At 36.4% G+C, this 25,067-nt stretch overlaps 1 protein-coding gene across 1 annotated transcript in view; it reads left to right on the top strand.

Moving 5' to 3' along the window:
* Positions 1-25,067, top strand: part of RANBP17 (RAN binding protein 17) — a 349,817-nt gene that overhangs the window by 250,877 nt on the left and 73,873 nt on the right. Inside the window, exons 19-20 of the mRNA XM_069484213.1 lie at positions 15,022-15,125; positions 20,852-20,940. Of these exons, the coding sequence (XP_069340314.1) occupies positions 15,022-15,125; positions 20,852-20,940 (193 nt within the window). The remainder of the gene's footprint in view (positions 1-15,021; positions 15,126-20,851; positions 20,941-25,067) is intronic.

The following is a 25,067-nucleotide window of genomic DNA, read 5'->3' as shown; positions in this document are numbered from 1 at the left end:
AAGTACTCCTTGACCAGTGGGCTGAAGAATGGATGTTGCATTAGCAGGAATGAAAACAACATTCATCTCTTTATACATCTCCATCAAAGCTCTTGAGTGACCAGGTGCATTGTCAATGAGCAGTAATCTTTTTAAAAGGAATCTTTTTTTCTGAGCAGCAGGTCTCAACAGTGGGCTTGAAATATTCAGTACACCATGCTGTAAACAGATGTGCTGTCATCCAGGTTTTGTTATTCCACTTATAGAGCACAGGCAGAGTAGATTTAGCATAATTCTTAAGGACCCCCAGATTTTCAGACTGGTAAATGAGCACTGGTTTCAACTTAAAGTCACCAGCTGCATTCGGCCCTAACAAAAGACTCAGCGTATCCTTTGAAGTTAGGCCTTGACTTCTCGTCTCTGGTTATGAAAGTCCTAGATGGCATCTTCTTCCGATAGAAGGCTATTTTGTCTACATTGAAAATCTGTTGTTTAGTGTAGCCACTATCATCATTTATCTTAGCTAGATCTTTTCGATAACTTGCTGCAACTTGTCCATCAGCACTAACTGCTTCACCTTGCACTTTTATGTTACGGAGACGGCTTCTTTCCTTAAACCTCATGACCCAAGCTCTGCTAGTTTCCAACTTTCCTTCTGCAGCTTCCTCACCTCTCTTAGCCTTCACAGAATTGAAGAGAGTTAGGACCTTAGTCTGGATTAGGCTTTGGCTTAAGGGAATGTTGTGGCTGGTTTAGTCTTCTATCCAGACCACCAAAACTTTCTCCATATCAGCAATAAAGCAGTTTTACTTTTTTATCATTCGTGTGTTTGCAGGAGTAGCACTTTAATTTCCTTCAAGAATTTTTTCTTTTCATTCACAACTTGCCTAACTATTTGGCACAAGAAGGAGGTCTGACTGTCAACCTGTCTCAGCTTTCAACATCCCATCCTCTCCAAACTTAATTTCTAGTTTTTGATCTAAGGTGAGAGACACAAGAATCTTCTTTTCACTTAAACACTTAGAGGCTACTGTAGGCGTAGCAACTGGCCTAATTTCAATATTTTTGTCTCAGGAAATAGGGAGGCCCAAGGAGAAGGAAAGAGATGGGCAAAAGACTGGTCCGTGGAGCAGCAAGAACGTACACAACTTGTTTGCCGTCCTATCAGGGTGTGGTTTATGGTGCCCCAGATCAATCACAGTAGTTACATCAGAGGTCACTGATCATACATCATGATAACAGATATAACAATAATGAAAGAGTTGGAAATATGGCAAGAATTACCAACATGCCAAAGAAACACGAAGTGAGCATATGCTGTTGGATAAATGGTGCCAACAGAATTGCACGATGCAGGGTTGCCACAAACCTTCAATTTGTAAAAAAAGCATAGTATCTGTGAAGCCCAATAAAACAAGTTATGCCTGTGTCTATACTTCAAAACATCATGTTGTACATAATAAATACATACAATTTTATCTGTCAGTTGAAAAAATAATTAAAAAATGCTAATTGTTGACTTTGGGTAGTAGACTATGGATAAATTTTCCCTGTGTCCAATTATTAGAAATTTTCTTTAATATATTACTTCTATAATTGTAAAAATTAACATTTTTCAAATTTTTTTAATTTTAAAACTAAAGTTAGCTAGACGTATCCATAGATAGATGGTACCTTAGGATGGGCTCTTAAGCCTCTCTGTGGAGACTGTGTTCCTCTGGATTCCCATTTCCCATATTCAGATGCCACAAGTTAGACCAGTTAGATACTGTATGACAGTATCATCCTTAGAGAATATAATACTGATAATAGTTTTTCTTCCTTTCTCTTGGCAATATATTAATTGATCCATCAACTTAAATGCAGATTTTTAAGAACATGGTCATACAAAAGGAAAGAGGATAAATAATCTTATTTTACACATAAAAGACATTGAACCTTAAAATGAAAGGTGACTAAACCCCTCCATATTCCACACCCATGTTATTTTCATGCTTTTCAACAGAATAAATCACCAGAAAGACAAACTGCCAAAAGTTGAGAGGAATGTAACTAAAATGATTAAGGAGCTTTGTGCGATTGATTTCTAAGAAAAGATTAAAAGAACTATGTATGTATAACTTGGCTAAGTGACAACTAGGGCTGCAGGCAAAGAGAACTGTCTATAAATATTTGAAGAGTGTAAACCAGGCAAGCAAAACCCAATCATCTGCTACCTTAGGCAAGTGGGAGATCTGAGTGACAGCTTTTCATACTGCACACTGGCCTGTTTTATCTCTTGGCTGCTGCCTTGGAGAGAAGAGGAACAGCCTCAGACTCTGTCATTGTCCTCAACAATCACTTAGAGAGCGTGGTATGCTGAACTCTGAGGGCAAGACAAAAATGAATCAGGCATACTGGACCCTGGCCTCAAGGAGCTTGCCTTCTTGTTTTCCCAGTTGTCCAGGCATTAAAGAAGACCTTGAAACCCTTGTCTAGACTTGTTTATTTCCCAGGCCTCAACCATGCTCTTTTAATAACCCTGTCACACCAAGTGAAAGAAGTGGGGAGAGTAAAATTAAAGAGAAATTTCTGTGGGAGATTTTTTAGAAATAAGTTCATGTCAGTCACATTTTTAGAACCTGGAAATGGGTTAAGATTTCCTTCCTCATATGGTCATCACAGACAAGGGAACCATCCACCTCCCCCACACCCACCCCTTATATCTGTGTTAGCTTAAACAATAGGAGAGCACTGTCAGAGCCTGAACACAGCTCAGACTCTGTAATCACAGTACCACTTATAACTGCATTGATAATTGATATTCATGATGATACCCAGAAAGACCCTGCATTGCACACTTTTTGAAAGCAAATTTGCTTTTATTTTGTATTGTTTAATGTAAACTGTGAGGCATGAGAAACTGAAGTAAACATATATGATTTGAATAATAGGATTTTATTAGGTTTCCCAGGATTAGATTTCTTTGAAATATTTAAGCCATAACAATTTAAAATATTAATTTAAATTGGTGGTTTTTAGCTCAAGGTTTTTTAAAAAATTAAGTATGTGTTACAAGCACTTTTTAGACACCTTGAGGGTCAGAGAAAGAGAGAGGCTATGGTGGAAGTGCCTGGTGCACAGTAGGTGCTCAGTGTATGTCAGTTGAGTCTGGATATAGATAAAATTAAAAACGATAGCAGCTATACTTATGGCACTTTTACATGTTTGAAAAGAAACTCCTTCCTTACTTATCAATGGTTTTCACTTTTTAAATAATTGAATGTATATTACAAGCATCAAGTAATGATTTCTGGTACAAATTATAAGAGCTTCCTTCCCTTGTTAAGAACCAAAGTTGCTCTTCTCAAAATATGTTGAGCTCCTTCAGAGTATGGACTTGGTCTTTTTCATATTTTTCTAGCTCCGGCATCTCTACATTGTAGGTGCTCAGTAAATGCTTATTGAATGAATGACAAACAAGGATACAGTAACCAAGATGCCATCATCCTGGCTCTTCTGCCAATCATCTCTTACTGCCAGGTTCTTTCTGGAAGTTGCTTTGCTCATTGGCCTCTCCAAGACAAAAATCAATCAAGTGGCTGATTACTTTCACAAGTGGCCACCCTTGTGCCCGATTAGTCACTTTTTGCTCTCTGTTCAAAGTGTTACTACTTTATAGACAATGATTTGTTGAGCGTTGTTGAACACAGTTTTTATTTGAAGACTTGTCTCACAGACTTGGTTGACTGGAATGTTACTGTCAGAATTTCTGTACATATGGCTTGATAGTTTTCTATTGTATGTTCACTGTCATGGAAAGAAGGAAGAAAAAGATAGTATTCTTATCAAGAGCAGCACAGAATCCTGTATTGAATGAAGGAAATAAAAATATTACATAATGAGAATCCTTCTCAAACAAAAAAAACTTGACAAACTTTTTATAGCACTGATTTCAGGGGGTGGGTGTGAGTATAAGAATCAAGTAAAAACACCTAAGCTACTTGCTTGCAAAAGCATTGGATGTGATTCTTGGATTGAAATACAATGCATATTCTAATTGAATCCTACAAAATAAATTGACTGTGTTTTGTGTGTAAGCCATACACATTGGAGTGATTAGAAAAGGGGAAAGAAATTGGGTGTCACATTAATTGGTATTTACTTTGAAATGCATTTTGGTTTCTATTCAATAATTTGCACTTTGTATGAATTTAATTAGATGGTATGTGCCCCAGGTTGTATTTCAGATGAAAATGGGGGGATGGGGGGCTTGGCAATAAACAGTTGTACCATTTTATCAAATTACTTTAGCTAAGCTAGACAAAATGTTCATTTATGTAAAGAACAGAATTGAAAGCATTTTATCGTTAGAATGATGATGTTTCAAAACATGTAAGAATTGTTGGCACTGTATTTTTTGTATTCTAAGAAATTATCAAAATGAATGCAAAAAATCCCTTCACAAGATAGCACACATGCAGAAAAAAATGGTCAATGACCATATGTGCAGGCATGTTAGCCCTTCCAAGAATCACTAGTTCCCTAGGTTATTTAAAATTAACTTTGTTGATCTAATAAACTAAAGGAAAGATAGTATTACCCGAGCCAGTAAATGGAGAACCTCCAGGGAGCTGTTCAATATAAAATACTTGAATAAATAAAAACTTTCTATTTTGTTTAATTTGAATAGAGGTGAATTCAGTTGACAAATATTGAAGAGAGGAAGTGTGGGAAAGAACTGTAACAAAGCTTTTCATTTTGTGAAGAACCAAAAAATTTTAATTGCAAACTAAGTTTTCACCAGCCACAAATTTGGAATTACTTGGTGTTACCAACAGTTGTTTTTTCCTTGGACATTTCATGATTGCATCTTATATTGAACTACTTAGATGAAAAGTGCATGGATAGGATTTGAGTGAGCAGTACATTCCTTAGGTATTTTAAACTCTTAAGAAGCAGTCATATTTTAATAACCAGGGAGATACTATAATAATATTAAAATGGTGTTTATGGATGGTAAGAGATGGTTCTGTCTTTAGGGGTACAGAAAGCACAATATCCATATACTTTTGTGGCTTATAACAGGTAATTGGCACCAGAAGATATCACTAGCTTAAATTTGAGAAATTTTAAATTACAAACGATGAATAAAACGAAGACTCTTTTAAAGAAATGGCTAGTAAAGATAGAAGTAAAAATACACAGAGGAAGGAAATTTTCTTTATTAATAATAGCTAATATTTGTTTAGAAATTTTTAGTTTGCAAACTACTTTCACAAACATTTTCCTATTTGAGCTATACAACAGTCCACATGAAGTAGGTATTATTCCATTGTTTATAGATTATTAAGTATGAAATGTCCGATTTCCTTGAGTACTAAGTTTTCTCTGACATTTCATTTTGACACATCTTGTTTTATTTTTATTGTGAAGGTACATTCTAAGTCTTTCCAATAAATGTTTTGGCTTGTCATTATGCTTCAAATTTTTTTAGAACAATTTTTGTAAAATCATGGATAAATCAAAAATTCATGTTCAGTCATGGACCCAATGCAGCACAGACAGCTCTAAATAACCAGCGAAGTGTTTGGGAAGGATGTGGATAATGAACACACAGTACATGAATGGTTTAAGAAGTTCTGTTCTGGTGATTTTAATCTTGACAGTGAGCCACGTGAGCAACCTGTGACAAAAGTGGATGGTGATCAGCTGAAAGCTGTAGTGGAAGAGATTCCACCTCAAACTATGCATGAATTAGCAGCAAGGTTTGACGTTACTATTCCAACAATATTGGACCATTTGAAACAAATCAGCAAGGTAAAGAAGCTGGATAGATGGGTTCTGCATGAATTAAATGAGCATCAGCAGAGAAATCATCTCGAAGCTTGCCTTTCTTTGCTGTCAAAACATACAGGAGGACCATTTCTACACCATATTGTTACATGTGATGAAAAATGGATTCTTTTTTGTCAATTGCAAGTGTTCAGCACAATGGTTGGATAAAGATGAAGTGCCAAAACACAGTCCAAAACAGAATATTCATCAAAAAAAGTTAATGTTGTCTGGTGGTCCAGGTTGGTATTATCTACTACAGTTTCATGAAACCTGATCAGTTCATTACAGCAGATGTATACTAAACTCAATTGGATGAAATGATGAGGATGCTAGCTATTAAGCAGCAGAGACTGGTCAATAGACAGGCCAATCTTCTTGCAAGACAACTGCTCAACCACATGTGGCACAAACAATGCTGTTCGAACTACAGAAGCTGGACTTGGAAACTCTCTGTCATCCACCATATTCACCAGACTTTGCACCAACTGACTACCACTTCTTCCAGGCTTTGGACGACTTCTTGCAAGGAAAAATATTCACTTCTCAACAATCTGTGGAGAACACCTTTCACAATTTCATTGCCACTTGCTCTCCAGGCTTCTTTGCTACTGGCCTAAATAAGCTACCATTAAGACGGCAAAACTGTCGATAGTTTAGGCGCATACTTGGATTAATTGTTCTGCTTCTTGTTTGAGATAGAATAAAGTACACTTTTGATTTGAAATCGGACATTGCATGTTTAATGGCCTAATATTAGAAAACTAAGGTTCAGAGAGATTCAGTCATATAAGTGATAGCCCTCTGACCACATATTTTCATCCACTTTTACTAAACTATTGCTTCACTTTTCACCTTCTCAATCAATTAAGAAATGTAACTTTTTATTCTTTGATCTGTTTGGACCAAATGATTGATTTGGGGCTTGGGAGCAGTAAAAGGAAAGGAGAAAGGATTACTTTGTAAACTTCTATGAAATAAACACATAGATTAATGTTTATTAGTTGCCCTATATAGGTATATTACAGTTAGATGGTCAGTGAAAGTCAAATGTAATTTTAAAAATTTGTTCTTATGTCCAATAATTGTCCAAAACATATTTCTTCCTATGGAAAAAGGAACACAGAAGTAGATATCCCAGGAAGATTTAGCAAGTGAACGGCTTGATCAGAAATAGCTAATGTTCTGATAGAAACATCAATATATCACCTGTGTCCATGACTCAGCAAAGACTATCTGGAAAATAGACATTGAGAGGGTAGGATGCGGAAGTGGACAGTAAGGGGTAAAGAAGCAGCTGGAAATACTTAAAATCTATAATGAGATGATTAAGCCTAATTAGCTGGCCCTGTAGGCAGAAAGCAGCCTATTAAGTCCAGATCCAGTTTTAATAACTTACCTGGTTTTGAGGGTAGTGAGTCCAGAACACACCAGGAAATGCGATGCTTCATGGATGAGACTTTTAGGGTGTGTTTCTTAGAAAAAGAGTAGCAATAATCTGCAATGGACAGTGTATTTTTCTTTTGGGTACTAAAGTAAACATTCTGGTTCCCCAGGGAGAGGAATTATAGAGAGCCTCAGTTTTCTCATCTATTAAATGGAGATACCTACTTTTAAAAGTTATGTGGTTTAAATAAGATAAATATATATGAAAAGGCCTAAAGCAATTCCTATTACAAAGCAAGTTCTTAGAAAATATTAATTAAGAAACACATTTATTGAGTGCACTATTTGAAGCACTGACTTCCCCTGGGACCACAAAATGAGGCAAGTTCAATGCTCTTAATGCATCTGCTCTCCCCTCAGCACTTGCAGCTATTATTTCCCTACAGAAGCAAGAGTTGATGACACTTCCTGACAGATTCTAAAATATGCTGCCCTGCCTGAAGCCACAGGTCATTTCAAAGGTAGCTAGAACTCCTAGGCAGTTTAGAAGGAAACTGAAATGAAAACCAAATTCTGAACTAAGATGAAGGGACCAGCTAAGCCAATTTCTCAAGTCGTATTCTAATAAAACTTTAGAGATTCTATCATAATGAAGCGTTGGGAAACAGCAGATGATGTGGGCCTTGGCCTCCAAAAGTCTCTTCTGAGATCACCCACTGTTACTTGGTTTGGAATGGATTATTTTCTTCACCCAGTGCCTCTGTGTCTCCTCGTTTGTCCCTCCTCTTAATTTTCTTTAGTTTGGACCAGAGCTTCATGTCAGGAGACCTGACCTTTACTGACTGTATTAGTTTCCTATTATTACTGCTGTAACAAATTCCTACAATTTAGTGGCTTAAACAATGAAAATGTATTATTTGACAATTCTGGAGGTCAGATGTCTAAATTGGGCCTCAGTGAGCTAAAATCAAGGTGTCATCAGGGCTATGTTCCTTCCTGGAGGCTCTAAGGAAGAATCTGTTCCCTTGCCCTGTGCAGCTTCTAGAGATTACCTGCTTTCTTTGGCCCATTGCTCCCTTTCTCCAGCAACATCAGACAGTGTCCTTCTCCTGCTGCCATCTTTGTGGTTCTCCCACATCTGCTTTTCTCTTCCACTTTCAGGACCCTTGAATTATATTGGATTCACCTGAACAACCCAGGAGAATTTTCGATTTTAAGGTCGGTTGATTAGCAACCTTAATTCCTCTTTATCATATAACCTAACATATTCACAGGTTCCACAGATTAGAAGGGAATTGGTCATTATTCTGCCTTCCATACTGATCTGTCACTAATGCCAAAGTGTTTCACACAATACTTATACAATAAATCCTCAGTAGCTATTGGCTACCATCATTTTTAATTACCTTAATTATTTGTATCATTTGTTTCTCCTTGCCCACTTCTCCAACTCCCCAGTAATCCAGCTGTTATTTGCATTCAAATTTGGGGAAATGAGAAGTTTCACTGTTTTGTATATATTTGGGAGGGAAGGATACCCAGATTTTTGGGGGGGGGGGGGGGTGTGTGTGTGTTTTTGAGATTCACATGCTACAAAATTCACCCTTTTAAAGTATACAATTCAGTGGTATTTAATATATTTAGAATATTCACAAGGTTGTGCAACTATCACCATTATCTAATTCCAGAACATTTTCATCACCCCAAAAAGAAACCCTTTTAGTAATTACTCCTTTAAGTAGTTACTCCTCTTTCCCCCTCCCCTATCCCTTGTAAACCACTAATCTGCTTTCTGTCTCTGTGGATTTCCCTATTCTGGACATTTAATATAAATGGAATCATATACAGCAGTCCCCAACCTTTTCTTGTTGTTGTTCTAATATCATTTTTTTATTTCAGAATATTGTGGGGGTGCAAATGTTTAGGTTACATATATTGCCTTTACACCACCGGAGTCAGAGCTACAAGCATGCCCATCCCCCGGACAGCACTGCACACAGTAGGTGTGAATACCCATCCCCTCCTCCCCTCTCCCACCTGCCCCACACCAAATGAATGTTACTTCCATATGTGCACTTAAGTATTGATCAATTAGTACCAATTTTATGGTGAGTATATGTTGCGCTGGTTTTTCCATTCTTGTAATACTTCACTTAGGAGAATGGGCTCTAGCTCCATCCAGGATAATACAAGAGGTGTTAGTTCACCGTTGTTTTTTGTGGCTGAGTAATACTCCATGGTCCCCAACTTTTTTGGTATCAGGGACCACATAGAAGATATGGAAGGTCTTTCACAGCATTCTTCACTTTCAGGTTGCATATATGTGCTAACTCCACATGTTCTTTCTTCATAAATAGTAAAGCGCTCCTTCAGTGGTGTTTCTGCGGTTTGTCTTTGCTCTTGTCACCACATTGAGTATATCTGGTAGACACTGGGGATGGGGACCTGAATAGTGGCAGCAGGGAAAGCCTGAGGTATATAGCCCGAGTATCCTCTGTACACGGCAGCAGCATGGAAGGACTTTCCATGGAAGACCTTCATGGAAGACAATTTTTCCACAGATGGAGGCTGGGGAGGGATGGTTTCAGGATAATTCAAGCACGTTACATTTGTTGTGCAGGCAGACCTCTCTGCTAATGATAATGTGTTTGCAGCTGCTCCGTAGCACTACCATCACTGTCTCAGCTTCACATCAGATCATCAGGAATTAGATACTCATAAGGAGTGCGCAACCTAGATCTCTTGCACGGGCAGTTTACAGTAGAGTTCACACTCCCATGAGAATCTAATGCTGCTGCTGATCTGACTGGAGGTGGAGCTTATGCAGTGATACGAGTGATGGGGAGTGGCTGTAAATACAAACGAAGCTTCACTCGTTAACCCACCGCTCACCTCTTGCTGTGCGGCCCAATTCCTAACAGGCCACAGACCAGTACCAATCTGCAGCCCAGGAGTTGGGGACCACAGATACAATATGTGGCCTTTGTGTCTGGCTTCTTTGACTTAGCATAATGTTCCTATGACTCATCCATATTACAGCATGTATCAGTACTTTGTTCTTTTCTATGGCTAAATCCATTGTATGGATGTACCACATTTTGTTTATCCATTAGTTAATGAACATTGGGTTATTTCTACCTTTTGGCTATTATGAAATAATGCTGGTATGAACATTTGCACACAAGTTTTTGTGTGGACATACACTTTCAGTTCTCTTGAGTAAATACCTAGGAGTGAAATTCGTGGGTCAAATGAGAACTCTAATTTTTTGAGTAACTGCCAAAAGGTTTCAACAGTGGATCACCATATTACATTGGCTGTACCATTTTATATTCCTACTGCTTAAGGTTCTAAATTGTACAAAATAATAAATGAAATGTCCTACAAACAGAATGTTAGACAACATACTAAAAGAGTTACTGCTGTATTTTAATGTGACTTCTCTAAAGATAAAAAATGTTTGGAGCTTACAAAATGAATAACTTTCTATTGAATCATATCCCTGGAAACCCAGTACAGGTGATTAGTTTTGGGTTTTACCTAAAAGCCAAAGAATGTATCATTTCTATCTATGCATGATTATTTATCATGTTATGTTAATATTTACTTTTCCTGATGGCAATGAAAATATTAGTCTATAAATTGGCACTTCACCTTCAATCATATTGGTTTCTGGATCTTTGTCTTGTTAAAAAACAAAACTTCCAGCTTCAATTATTATTCATAAAATGATCACATATACATTTAGCATACTAAATATATGACTATGTACTTGGATATGCAGTTATAAGAGAGAGAGCTCATGTTTTCTCCTTTCACATCAGAAATAGTAAATGATACCTCTATGGATAATACAAATGAGGAAAAACGTCTTTAACAGATGTTGAATAAAGTTGTTTGCATGTTTTAAACAAAAATATCCAGTTCTCCAGTTTTGGTGGTACAACATACCATGTTGCAGTAAGAGGAACAGTGCTAACATAAACATCTCTGTTGTAATAATGTACCAGTGTCTCACATTTGCCTACCTAAGCTCAGTGATTACCTAGGAATTCCATTTTCTTCACCAGAACCAAACTGATTGTTCTTCACCCTCTTCTGACTTTATGCATCTCCAAACTCAGCATTCTGTGACACTAACTTTAGTCCCCACCTCTGATGCCTCCTACCCCATCAGAGACATAGAAGGAAGAACAGGAGCTTCGGAGTAAAGCAGACCTGCCTGATTGGGGATCCTAGCTTACTGACATTTTCCAGCTGGAGGATGTTGGGCAAGCTACTTAACTCCTTTGAGACTCTCTGTTCGCAGGTAAAATGAAGGAAATCATACCATTTCATGGGAGTGTTGTGACCATTAATAACTTCCAACAGTCCTTTGAATATACTAAGAACCACCTAAGTGGTTTTTAAGTAAATAAAGTACCAAATTCATTGCCTGCATGTAAGTACTCTGGAAATAACTACTATTATTCAGTCACTCCACAAATATTTCTTGAATGCCAGACCCTATTCAAGGTACTAGGGATACAACCATGATCAAAATAGACCAAATTCCTTCACCAAGGAGCTTACATTATAGCAGAGTAGATAAACAATAAATGAATAAATATATAAATTAATAGTCATCTCCCATAAGAAAAGTAAAGTTGGTTGTGGGATTGGAAAATGACCCCAAAATGATGGGGTAGGGACACTGTGGGTATCATTTTAGATAGAGTGGTCAGAGAAAGTCTCTGAGGAAGTGACATTTAAATAGAATTGCCGCTCACATTACTGTGTTTAGTATTTGCTCCTTTACCTTCTCCCTGCACATTTTGGTAGCTTGTCTCTTGTGCTCCTTGTTTGCCTCAAAATTTGATTGGAGAAAGAGGTAGAATCAGAAAGTTTTTTGATCTGTAGCTCAGAATATTAAATGAGGGGTTGAAATTTTAAAGTTCTGAATTTGTCTTTGTTCTGAGTAAACATTCTTACCTTGGAAAAGTTTTGTTCCCAAAGGAAGGGTTCTGGGCTGGCAATCTTGCAGTCATACTTTATTTGATTACCATAATCACCTCTCTAAGTCCGTATTAAACTCAAGACAACAAAAACACTAACGGCTGTCATTTATTAAAAGTGCCAGGCACTGAGCAAGAGGAGTTACAGATGTTTTGTCATTTATTTAATCCTCACAGCTACCTTTATGAAATAAATATTATGTTCTCTTAATTACAGATGGGGACACTAAGGCTTGGATGAGTGAAGTGACTTTACCCAAAACCAGACCTAAATAGCAAAGTCAGGATTCAGGCTTAAACTTTTTGATTTCAAAGCATTCAATCTTTCCAGCACCCTTGTCTGCCTACAGTGATAATTATCACTGTTCTCATTAATTGTTACATATTTAGATAATACTTTATCTTAGAAGAATAAGATTACATGGCTTTGCCTGTAATCCTCACACTCTGGGAGGCTGAGGCAGAAGGATTGCTGGAACTCAGGAGTTCAAGACCAGCCAAAGCAAGAGTGAGACCCCGTCTCTACTAAAAACAGAAAAATTAACCTGGCGTCATGGCGTGCACCTGTAGTCCCAGCTACTCAGGAGGCTGAGGCAGGAGGGTCGCTTGAGCCCAGGAGTTTGAGGCTGCAGTGAGCTACCTGATGCCACTGTACTCTATCCAGAGTGACAGAGTAAGACTCTGTCTCCAAAAAAAAAAAAAAAAATTACATGGCTTCATGGCTTATTTTTTAAAATTCACCTCTATTAAGCAACTACTTTTCATTCAAACACAGTATTTTCCTAATATATACCAGGCACTGTTCTAGGTACTAATACTATACTACTAGTACACCACTAATAATTATTGAGCATCTTCTATTTTTCATGTATTATAACACTTAATCTTCACAATAACCCTCAAAAATAGGTGCTTTTATCCTTGTTTTATAGATGAGGAAATTGAGACTCAGAGTGATAAGTAAAATAAAGTTAGAAGTATATAGTGGAGTCAGACACCTGGGCCTGTTTACTACAGAGCCCTACATCATTCTTTACTGAGAAACACAAAGATACACAATCTCAGCTTTCCAGAAGCTAATCTGAAGATAATGTCGGTGTAGGCTGGTAGAGCTAATAATTTACATATGCACATTATAAATTTTATCTCATTTAATACCCACATTAACCCTGATCAGATGGTGTTAGTGGTGGTATAATATAGATGGTATTATTGGTGTTACTAGATACATGCCTGATTATCTGCAATTCAAAGCAGAATGATACTATAGCCAGACAAAACGCTATGAGAATCCAAAGGGAGAAGGGAAAATACTTCACTGGGGCTTGGGAGAGCTTAGTTCAGACATTGGGAAAGATATTATTTGACCTGGGCCTTGAAAATAAGAATAGCATCTGTATAGGTCTAATGTTATCACCAGCTGACAGAGGAAGGTCTATCAAAGAATAACTTGGTCTCATAGCCAGTTGACCAAGCAGAGATTGTAATTTGATCTGCCTTACTCTTCACCCAGGACCTTGAACAGCACATCCAGAAAGACTCATTGGCCTTTTGGCATTTCTTTGTGAACAAAGCTAAGTCCCTGATTCTGTTGGACTCCTGAAACAAAGTATGTGAGATTGAAGGGAAAAGAGAAATGACAGATCAGATCAGCCACTCCTTAAGAGTCAAAGAATCCTGATCCTGCCATGACCTCAGTTTCCTTGTCTGTAAAGTGATGTATAGTCCAATGTTCCTCAAACATTTGGAGGCATCTGAATCACCTGGAGGGCTTGCTAAAACAAAATTGCTGGATCCCACCCGCAGAGTTTCTGATTCAGTAGATCTGGAATGGTACCTGGGAATTTGTATCTAAGAAGTTTGAAGGTGATGTTGATGCTGCTAAACTTTAAGGACCGTTGGCCTCTTCTCTGAGAGTTCCTTTCGTCTCTAATGCTCTATTCAGAAACTCTACTAATAGCATAGAAATTAGGAGGTCTGAGCCATATAGTTCCACCTCCAGCTAAATATGCCACTTTAAGCAAGACGCTTAACCTTTCTCTGCCTATTTCTTCATCAGTAAAGCAGGGTTCATAGCTCCCTGTGGCATAGGATGAATGAGAGAATTCAATCTCCCATTAAAAAGAACCCCCCTTTTAAAAGAATGCTATATAAATTATCAATTGTGCATATCCATGTGTGAGGATTCTGCTTTGACAGAATCCTTGAAGAAACTGTACTCTACCTTTAAAGTGAAAAATTAATAGGAAATGTCTCTTCCGTCTTCTCTATAAAGAAAAGAACACTTAGTTTAAGAAGAAGTGTGCCATGGAAAATGTAGTTAAAATCCAAATGACCCATAAGGGACCCCATCCTTTTTTGCAGATAAAAGTTTCCCTCCCATTTAACAAATTAATGTTTTTAAAAGAACATAAATAAAAGACAATAATAACTTAGAGCTATCTAGGCACCTGAGTCTGTGAGCCCTTTAGGGCCTTGGCACCTAAAGAGAAGGGGAGAAAAGATCCTTGTCTCTGAGGCTTTGAATACTTTCCTTGAGGCATTAGGGAAGCTCTGGGGGCCCTAAGAACTAAAAGGCTGAGATGCCTGGGGCATGAGTCTGTTAGATCCAATAAAGAGCCAGAAAAAAAAATGGCTGGTAAGTAATTTTGCTATTTCATTTGGTGCAAAAGAGAAGGCAAAACACCAGCATATTCAATGAGCCAAAGCACAAAATGTGACACGGATGTAAATGCAGGCTGGCCCCTTCTCAGGAACATTTCTAAGCCTGAATGAAGCACTCAATGCTGAGGCTGATGTACAATAACATGCATTTTAAACTGTGGTGACCCTTTTGTTTCTCTGATAGGCGAAGATGAGGACGAATTTGAGAATTTCATGCTGCCTCTTACAGTTGCTTTTGAAACAGTATTACAAATATTCAACAACAACTTTAAACAAGAAGATGTAAAGGTAGGTTTTTTTTTCCAAACATGAGAAAAGATAATTTTGTTCTTTCAAAAGTATCTAGATCCGGCAAAGGGTTTTACATATCTGTGTGTGTTCTATGCCTCTTCAGACCTGCTTTCCCAATTACATGTGTCTTTGAGTTGCACTTTTCACTTAAGCATGTCTCTAGTTTCTTATACAAATGGACTTTGAAGTTAGCGAATGGTTTAGGACAGTCAGTTCATGATCAGATGGCACAGATTTGTCTCTTGTGGCAGTTACTATCTTTAATTGAACATTTCTCGTGGGTACCCACTTTAAACATCCCTATTCCCTCATCTACCCCACACTCTGTTTCAACATATCCATATGGAGGAATACACAAACATACACATGCTAAAACACTACATCTCTAAATATTTTTTTAAACAAGAATTTATATAAATCAAGACTTTATTAAATGGCTAGGCATATATGTATAAATAGGAACTGGTCTTTGAAGTATTGCATTCTTAAACTGAACAAAGTGATTAGGATAACTGATAGCTAAATAAGGTTTTTATGTGCCTGTGGGAGCCATATTAGGATTGATTTGACAAGTCAGTTCAGCTGTGGCAACAGTCATAATATCTAAGACAACATTATGTTTTATTAGTAAAATCCTTAAGTGTAGCAAGCTGTCTGTGACAAAACAGCCCCATATTTTAAGGTGGGGGATGGGGAGCACAAGCTCCGCTAAACAGAAATAGTATCTCCTAAAATTATAATGTATCAAAGCTATATTAAATAGATTGACACAGATTATTATTTTTAAAAGACTAGTAAATATACTCCAGAGAATGTAGGCACCTTTGTTAGTGATACTTGAGTCATATATTTTATTGTTATTTGAAATATGTTGGAAATATTAACCATCTTTTGCAAGCCTTCTCTTCTTTTTATCCCCCAAAATAAATAAATAAATAAGCAGTAAGAAGACAAATAGAAAAATGGTGGCCTTTGATGATTATTTTTACATAATTATTCTACCAAAAGCTAATTTGCCAAATACTATACCTTTTCATTTAAAATAGAGTTTGTAAATGAATATTTATCAGCATGTCATAGTCATAGAATTTTAAAACAAAAAAGGATCTTACAGATTTTCTTTGTGTTTATAGTCTTCCTGAAATTCTTCACTAGAGTTTCTACTCAGGTTAGCTATATCTTTGGATGTCTTCCAAATACTTTTAATGACCAAGAAAATCTTTGTAGCTTTAAGGTGGCTATTGGTGCCCTTTATCAAAAAGAAGCAGTGAAGTTGAAAAACATCATCTTTATAAAATTACATCTGTTTCATTTGAAGATTTCATTATATTCGAAGCCCGTTTTGATGTAATCCCATCTAGTTTGATAGAAACCATCTTCCTAGAGTCATTTTTAATGGAGTTCCAGTGATGTATCCCTAAACCAGCAAGTTCTTAACGACCCTGGAAAGTGACTGCTTGATTACACTTTAACGGTATTTGCAAATAAAATCACAAGTAATTAAGGGGAAATCTCCAGGCTTTTGAGCAAGTTTGATGCATGATAACTGCCTGATTCAGCTTCATCTAGAGTAATGCTGTGTAGGCAACAGCTACTGAGATCAATAGCAACGTAATGATAGTGGCAGAATTAAGTGAGTAACCTGAGAACTGTGCCTCAGAATGCATGCAGCTGCCACGAACCAAGGCCACACAGTGCACTCGGTGCTTCCGTCCTAAATGTTCATCAAAAGACGCCCTGCAGGAAAATGGAGTTAGATGCTCTTTATTGCTGATCGTGTCTCTTGCCACATTTATCAGGGAAATTGGATTAGCAGTTGGCAGCTGCAGGTAGACAAGATTCTGCAGTGATTAAATATGCAGCTTGGCTGCATTTGTTGTGACAGACCTTTAGTAAATTCTACTGTAAGCACCATCTGTCTAATTTGTATAAAGAAAACTTGGTGCTTTAAGCTACTGATAAAGAACTAAATCTGTTGCTTTATCATAAACAAAACTTTTGCACTAAATGCTTTTAAATGTAATTTATTAGGTTAAGGCTATTTTTCTATCATGATGAATAAATAATACATGCAAAAGTGCTTTCAGGTACTTCATTTTGCAAGTACTAGAGATAAAAACATTTCTGTTTTGTTCTTCAATAAAGTATTTAGTATTCCAATCCACAGGAGGTGATGCTGTTAAAATATCTCTGTGAAAATGCCGCAGGACTGCCAAATTCATTTAATTTGCAACCCTTACCAGGATTTTCTAACTCTCTATTTATAGATATTTTTCCAATGCAGATTTCAAGATGAACTTAAATATTAAGGACCTATGTTGCCAAATTGAAATATAGATTTGAGGGGAAGACATCCTGCAAAACTCTTAAATTTATAGCTTTGTTTTCTTACTTAGTCCTAATAAAACTGAAAAGAACATTGAATTTTTGTCTTGGGTTTTCTCTTCAACATAAAGGGGAAAAAGAAAGAAAATACTGTGACAAATCCTGGCTTTACATTATTATTTCAAAATAGGTGTTTTCCCCCTATAATTGTATCCATGGTAAAATATAGCCCAATATACCCCTGACTCATGCATCATTTTTGATTTGGCCATGACATCACCGGCTTTAAGGAAAATGAATGAAAACTTCTCAGAGGAAGAGGAGTAGTTAAATAGGAACCTGCTATCTTTAGTCCCTTCGTAAAAACTCCACAGTGTTAAATTATTTAAAATCCTTGATTTTCAGCATGCGCACATTAAAAGTTTTCGCACTAAGTGCCAAATGTTGCAAACAGCACTTTAACAGAATGATTTTGCTTTGATCCCTGTAGCAGTTCCTGAATAATTTATCACAGGTTATTGCCTTAATTCTGGAGAGGGATAGAGCAATAAAGGCAGATGAAAACACTCCAGTTGAAACACCTTGGGGCCTGCTCATTCCTCTGACACGGCTCTTTTGTTGGAACTATTTAGAGGTTATTAAGATGTGTCTTCAGAATTAAGAGTATGCTGTAAGGATGAAGACAGCCATCTTAATTCTAAAGACAAAGCACAATGACCCTTCACCTTCTTTTTCTTTGTTGTTATTATATAGTAGAATTATGAGGATAATATTATAGCTGCCCCCAGTAGTGCCACTACAGTAAAGGGTCTGTCAGACTTTCCATTAGAAACCCTGTTTTGGGGGTCAGGGTGGAAGGAGCCTCGTTTCAGCTGTTTCCCAGTCCATTCATCTCACACTTGGCACACAGACAACTGTTCACCATGCAGCAGACTGAAGCACTCAGCAGTTTCTCCTTGAACTATCCTAAAAGGAATCCATAGTATTAGATCCCTAGACCTATCCCACTCCCCAAAACAGCCTCACTAAAAATATAGGAGCCTCTTACTCTTCAGATCAATCTAGAGTCTAGTGTTGACCAACCGTAGGAGAAAGGCAACTTTTAAAATAAACCTCTGTGTACTATTTTAAATGAGATAGTAAACTGTGTCTCCTCCTCCTCCAAATTTCAATAAGATCACCTCTCACTCTCAAATTATTTAGTAGCCTGGTTTGGTTAACAGTTTTTCTGTGTCGTAACAGAGCTGAGTATGTTTTGGCTAATGAGAGAATACTTTCTTACTGTTATTTGTGTATCTGTGTAGATTATTACAGTACTCCTTGCTGCTTTGAGAGAAGAGGTATTGTTTGAGCATAAGAAATCTGTTTCTTATTCACATTAACACTGCATTTTTCTATTAGTTGAATTTATTTAAAATACAGTTATATGCTTCCTCTGCTCTGTAGTAACATTTTATAAAATAATACATTGATAAAATTTCATAGCCACATTTTACTACATTAAAAAAACCATAGATTTGAGTCAATTAGAGCACTGCTATTAACTTGGCATCTTTTAAGGAAGGAAAAAATTGTGATAAATTAAAAATTAACCTTTTTGTATAATGAAGATAGTCTAAAATATTTCATTAAAAGCCCTTTGTACTAGGCACAAAAAAAGTAAAACTGATGGTTCCTGTTGGTTAATTTAGAATTGAGTGGTGGGTATCTCATGTATATGTGGAAGCTTAAGATTATTTGAAGAGTAGCCTGAAACTTGTAAGAATATGTAATAAAAATAGAATAAAAAGTCCACTTTAATAAAAAGACTACAAAGCCAAGTAATCAGAAAAATTGTTCGAAAAAGGCTTCTCAGAAGATATATTTTGTTCTGTAGACTATGAGGGATGTGGCAGGCTGAGAAAGAGAGAAACAGGTTCCAGGTGGTGAAAAAAGGCAAAATGTTGTTTTTTAAAAAAAAATAGCAGATCGTATGAGGGAACTACAAGGAGGGGACAGCTGGTTATAGAAAAACAAGGACTGGTGAGATTATGAGAGAAAAAAGGAGTAAGTCATTTAAAGAAGCAGAAATAGAAATTCAGATAACCATCATTCTATAAACTGTTAGCATAGAAACTGAATATTCTTATAAGTATGATTTTATAATTATAAGATTATAATTATATTGAGTCACCTTTTAGGTAGAAAGAATATGGAGGATGAGAAATTCCAGATACTTCTGAGAGTTAAACCATTATTTGCTACTTTGAAATATTATTCAGCCATTAAGATGAGGGTCAGAATTCACTGCCTCTTTAATGATAATTTAAACACTTTCCTAAAGAGGTTTTCATTTATTACCAAAGTGTGAGAAAAGAAAATCTGGTAAAAAGAAAAGTTCAGAGACCATTTTCTGGCCAGATATTTCCACTGAAACAGTATCTTCAGAAATTACAGTTGTATAATATATCTCAATTATCCCACCCCTTTGTTTTGCAGTTATGTTTATTTGTGCTCTTTGTTCTGACATTCTAGCATCTGTTCATGGGTTTTCTGTGCTCTTCCCAAGCATCATGCTAAGGACAGCTTAATTAAGAGTCTGGAGTACAAGTCAGAGCTCTTTTATTCAAGAGTCAAGTGGTTTTTTTCCTCTAAAACTTAGGGAACACTTGCTATGTATCAGGCTTTTGCTAGGCATTTTCACACAAATTTATTAGACTTATTTCTCAGAATGTCTCTGTGAAAGAGGCTTTATTAGCCCCTTTTATAGATGAGAAAACCAAGACTGATAAATTGTCTTGCCTTTAATCTTAACGGTAAATAAAGCTGGGATTCAAATTCAAGTCTTAATACATCAAATATAGAACTTTTTTCCTTACATCTTTTCCTTGCTTGGGGAATGCAACTGCCATTCTGGGTATATCACAGTACCTGTAGGTCACCAGGCCAGTTTTATTTTGTCCTAAAGTTATTAAGGATATCCATTAGGAATCTTTAAATGCCAGTACCTTTCTAAGATAGACTCTAAATTGTATAGTGGGGCTGATTTCATGCAAGCTGATGTTATTATTAAATAATGTCTAGACCACGTGCATATCTGTTTTGTGAAATTATCAGTCCTGGTCTCTTTATTTTAATCTGGCACTATTCAGAAACAAAGTATATTAAGAATCTAAATGTTTTGCTAAGCTACTTGCTTTATGACTTAGCTCAATTTATAAGAAGCAAAGTAGAGTTGGTCAGCATATTTAATGGTCTGTTTGTTTAAAGAGTCTATGGTATTCTATAGAAAGAGATCTGGACGAGACATTTTAGCTAATGAATCAAAATCAGATATGTGGTCATTATTGCCTGATTATTACTCCATCTGCTCTGTGCTAACGTGAAAATCAATTACTGTGTCTCTTTCCCACTGACAGCGTATGTTGATCGGGCTGGCAAGAGATCTTCGAGGGATTGCCTTTGCACTGAACACAAAGACCAGCTACACCATGCTGTTTGACTGGATGTATCCTTATTACACTGTGACAATACCAGCTCTGTGCACAGAGGGATGCCAGGCCCCTCGCTTTCGTTTAATAGTATGGCACAGTAGGGAAGAGGAAACAAAGCTAAATGAACTAATGTGTAATCAGCTAAAAATTACAGCACAGTGGCAGCAGTGGAGATAACTGAGCATAGCATTTGGAGACCCAGTTCAGAGAGGCTACTTTTTTGGTGCCATTAAATATTGACAACTTAAAAATCACTTCTCCCAAATGATTGTTTATGTTAGGGTTGCAGAGATAATCTAGCTAACATCTTTACTCAGGATCAATGAATCCTACCATTTGGCATTTTTGAGGAGATTTGAATCTCTACTTCATCTCAATTAGCAGGGCAAAAAGGTCATTTTATCTCTTTGAGGCCCAACTAATCATGCCACAGTTTTTCATCATCATGAAAATATTAATGGACATGAAAAAAAAAAAGGAAATAAATAGTCCTGATTTTTTTGTATGTGTTTTTTGGGGGTTTTTGTTTGTTTTTGTTTTTTTGAGACAGAGTCTTGCTCTATTGCCCTAGCTGGAGTGCTGTGGAGTCATCATAACTCACTGCAACCTCAAACTCCTAAGCTCAAGCGATCCTCCTGCCTCAGCCTCCCAAGTAGCTGGGACTACAGGTGCGTGCCACCACAACCGGCTAAATTTTCTATTTTTTGTAGAGAAGAGGGTCTTGCTCTTTCTCAGGCTGGTCTTGAACTCCTGGCCTCAAGCAATCCTCCTGCCTTGGCTTCCCAAAGTGTTAGTATTACAGGTGTGAGCGACTGTGTCCAGCCATGATTTGTTATTTGGTATAAGATTTGAATTTACCTTTACCAAGAGTTCATATAAGCAGGGGGAATAAAACAAAAAACCCATGATATAAAAGAAATGCCTCATGATATAAAAGTAAAAAGAACATGGACTTTGGTGTCAGACCAGGCTTGAAATCCTGGCTCTTCATTTACTGTGTGTACACCTTGGCAAGTCATTTCACCTCTCTGAGTCTTGGTTTTCTCATCAGAAAACAGAGATAATTGGGTATCATGGCTTATTGTGACCATTAAATTGTGACCATTAAATTGTGACCGTTACACCTTGTGTAACGTCTGACACATATGCAGTAGTGGTAAATGGTTATTAATATTATTTTTAAAGTATTGCATGAAATTGTCTTTGCAACAGGAAGTGATAATTTATACAAGTCATATAAATATTATATAATGGTTTCATGCCTTTTGTACATGAAACCATCGGAGCACATAAGAAAAACTCTATAGTCTTAAAGCTAATTTACTTTTTATGTTACATTATTTCTCAGTTGCTTTGTTCAAACCCTTCTTATGCAAACTTCCTCTAAATTAAATTGCAAAAGACACTTCTTAAATTCAATCTTCAACTACTGTGCCATAGTTGTGGCCAAAAAACATAAAAGGGGTTCTAGGCATGTTTTGGGAAGAATTCTACATATTATAAAAATTCTTAAACATTAATTTGAGTACTGACTTATATTTTTAGTTCCTATTAAAATCTACTTCATCAGATTTATGTGCCCAGAGAAAGGTTAGAGATAAGATTTTTGCATGTCATTTAAGAATCATATTCATGCTTTATATCAGCATATAACGTACATATACAGAGATTATAAATTTTAACATGGGAAGTCTTATAATTCTCTTAACTATGAAAGTTAAACGGGAATTATATATGGCCCTTTTATTTCTCTCAACATAAATAGCAGCTCCAAGACTTAAAATTTTCATGTCTTTGAAAAATCAGAAAACTCTACTTTTGGTGCTTAAATATTGATGGGGATCTTGAAACCAAGCTACAACTCTGTGCTGTCCAGCCATTAACGTCTCATGTTTTCCTCTTCAACAATTTTAACCAAGAGTCAAGATCAGAAACTTTCTCCTCAGTGTCAAAGAAGAAATATCTTCCATAATTGATACTGTCCAAAATTTAGAAAAGATACTGTAATTGAAGTTTTTAATTGTCTGTTTTCCATTTTCTTACTTCTTTTGGGGGGACACCTATCTGAAATGAAACTTTTGTCCAGCAGATGGCAGAAAATAGCAAATGGAAAATCTTAGGACTTAATGTTTTGTTTTGAACTAGAAACCATTTTCTCCTCCATTTGACCATAGATGTTGAAGTTATTAGGGTCGGGCCAAAGGACAAAGTGTCAGTTATGCAGGAAGCTGTGTTAGATTGCCAAGTGGAGTGGTTTGGTACTGGCCTTGCTTATAATAATTGAGTTTCAGTAGCAAATCACCTTCCTTGGGAAAAGGCCAAAGGCTTTTCATAATTGTATTGACAACAAAATGAATATGATAAATGGTGTTCATTCAGTTGAGACAAGATTTATAGTTTTCCTTTGGGCAAGGGATGAAGAGCAAATATTTACAATAATAGTAAAATTTGTTTAAAAGTTATATTATTTGATAATTCAAAAAGCTTTATTAAAATATTTTGAAATACTTTAAGCAGTTTCAGGTGATAAAGTACAGATTGTTTCCAAAATATGCAAGTAATGCAAAAATGAATAAGTATATGATGAAAAAAAACATATGAATATGAAAGTCATTTATTCTTCCTGAAATATTGATATGTCAAACCGTCAGTGATGATTCCCACATTACTGCTGGGGAAAGTTTATTTGCCTTTTATACACATAAATGTGTGTTCTTTAATATGTTATACAATCTTTAGCATGCAGAAGAAACATCCTGTAAGTATACATGTCATCTGAAAGTCAAAATGCATTTTATTTATGGCTATTATTTGATAAAATGCTGTTTTAGTGGTTAGCTATTTAATTCAAAAACATTTCTATAAACACTGACTGCATTAACTGCTACACAAACTGCATTGCTTATCACTGTCCTTCCAAAACTAAATTGCCTGAAACTACACAGCAACCATCTTGATAAATTGTTTTTACAACTGAAGAATTAAAGGAGGATCATTGGTATACTTCTTTGCCCGTATAGTGAGAATGCAACAGTAAGAAAGCACCTTATCTTTTAGTGCATTTAATCACCTTATTTAAATTTTCCCGGACCATACTTAAACTGAAGTATAAAAAATCCAGAGGGAAGTTGAAAAAAAAAAAATAAAAGAATTTGTGCACCATTATTTCCTCCTACTCAGTCTTTGAATTGTCATAATCTGATATTTGAGCACACTGTTTTGGGTCACGAAATCAGTGCTGTTTATTAATGTGCATAAACATGTTATATAAAGACAAGGCGAGACAATGAGATATGTAGAAGAGCACAAACTTTGGAATAAGGCAGTCTTAGATTCCAGTCATAGTTTCACCACTTAACCACCTGTGGATCTTGGGTAAGTTACTTAATGTCTCAGCATCACAGTTTTCTCTTCCATAAAACAAGACTAATAATACCTTTCTCACAGGTGTTATGAGAAGTACTGTGATTATGTGAAGAGTCTAGTACAGTCTCTGGCATACTCCACCACTGTTGTTAGTTTCCTTCCCTAATATGGAATGAAACAAAGAAATCCCATTTGCTCACTTATTCAACAAATTGGGCTAAAGACTATACTGGGTTCATGAGGGATATATTAGGTTATTAAGTATGGAATGTCTGATTTCCTTAAGTACTAAGTTTGACAGTTGATATAGCTGATATTTCACTTTGACACTTCTTTTTTATTATTGTTATTGTGAAGATATTTCCTTATTCTTTCAAACACATTTTGGCTTGTGATTTTCTCTCAAATTTTTTTTTAGAGCAATTTTTCTGAAACCATGCATAAGTCAAAAATTCATGTTATTTTTGAATATGAGTTCTGTCGTGAAACCAGTGCAACACAGACAGCTCGAAATATCAATGAAGTGTTTGGGAAGGATGTGGCTAATGAATGCACAGTATATTGACAGTTTGAGAAGTTTCATTCTGGTGATGTTAATCTTGAAAATGAGCCATGTGGGCGACCTAAGACCAAGGTGGATAGTGATGAGCTGAAAGCTGTAGTAGAAGAGAATCCATCTCAGCCTACACGTGAATTAGCAGCAAGGTTTGACATTACTATTCTAACAATATTGGATCATTTGAAACAAAAGGGCAAGGTAAAGAAGCTGGATAGA

The sequence above is a fragment of the Eulemur rufifrons genome, chromosome 10 (assembly GCF_041146395.1).
Source record: "Eulemur rufifrons isolate Redbay chromosome 10, OSU_ERuf_1, whole genome shotgun sequence".
Taxonomy (NCBI): domain Eukaryota; kingdom Metazoa; phylum Chordata; class Mammalia; order Primates; family Lemuridae; genus Eulemur; species Eulemur rufifrons.
This window is presented reverse-complemented; position numbering and strand designations above follow the sequence as displayed.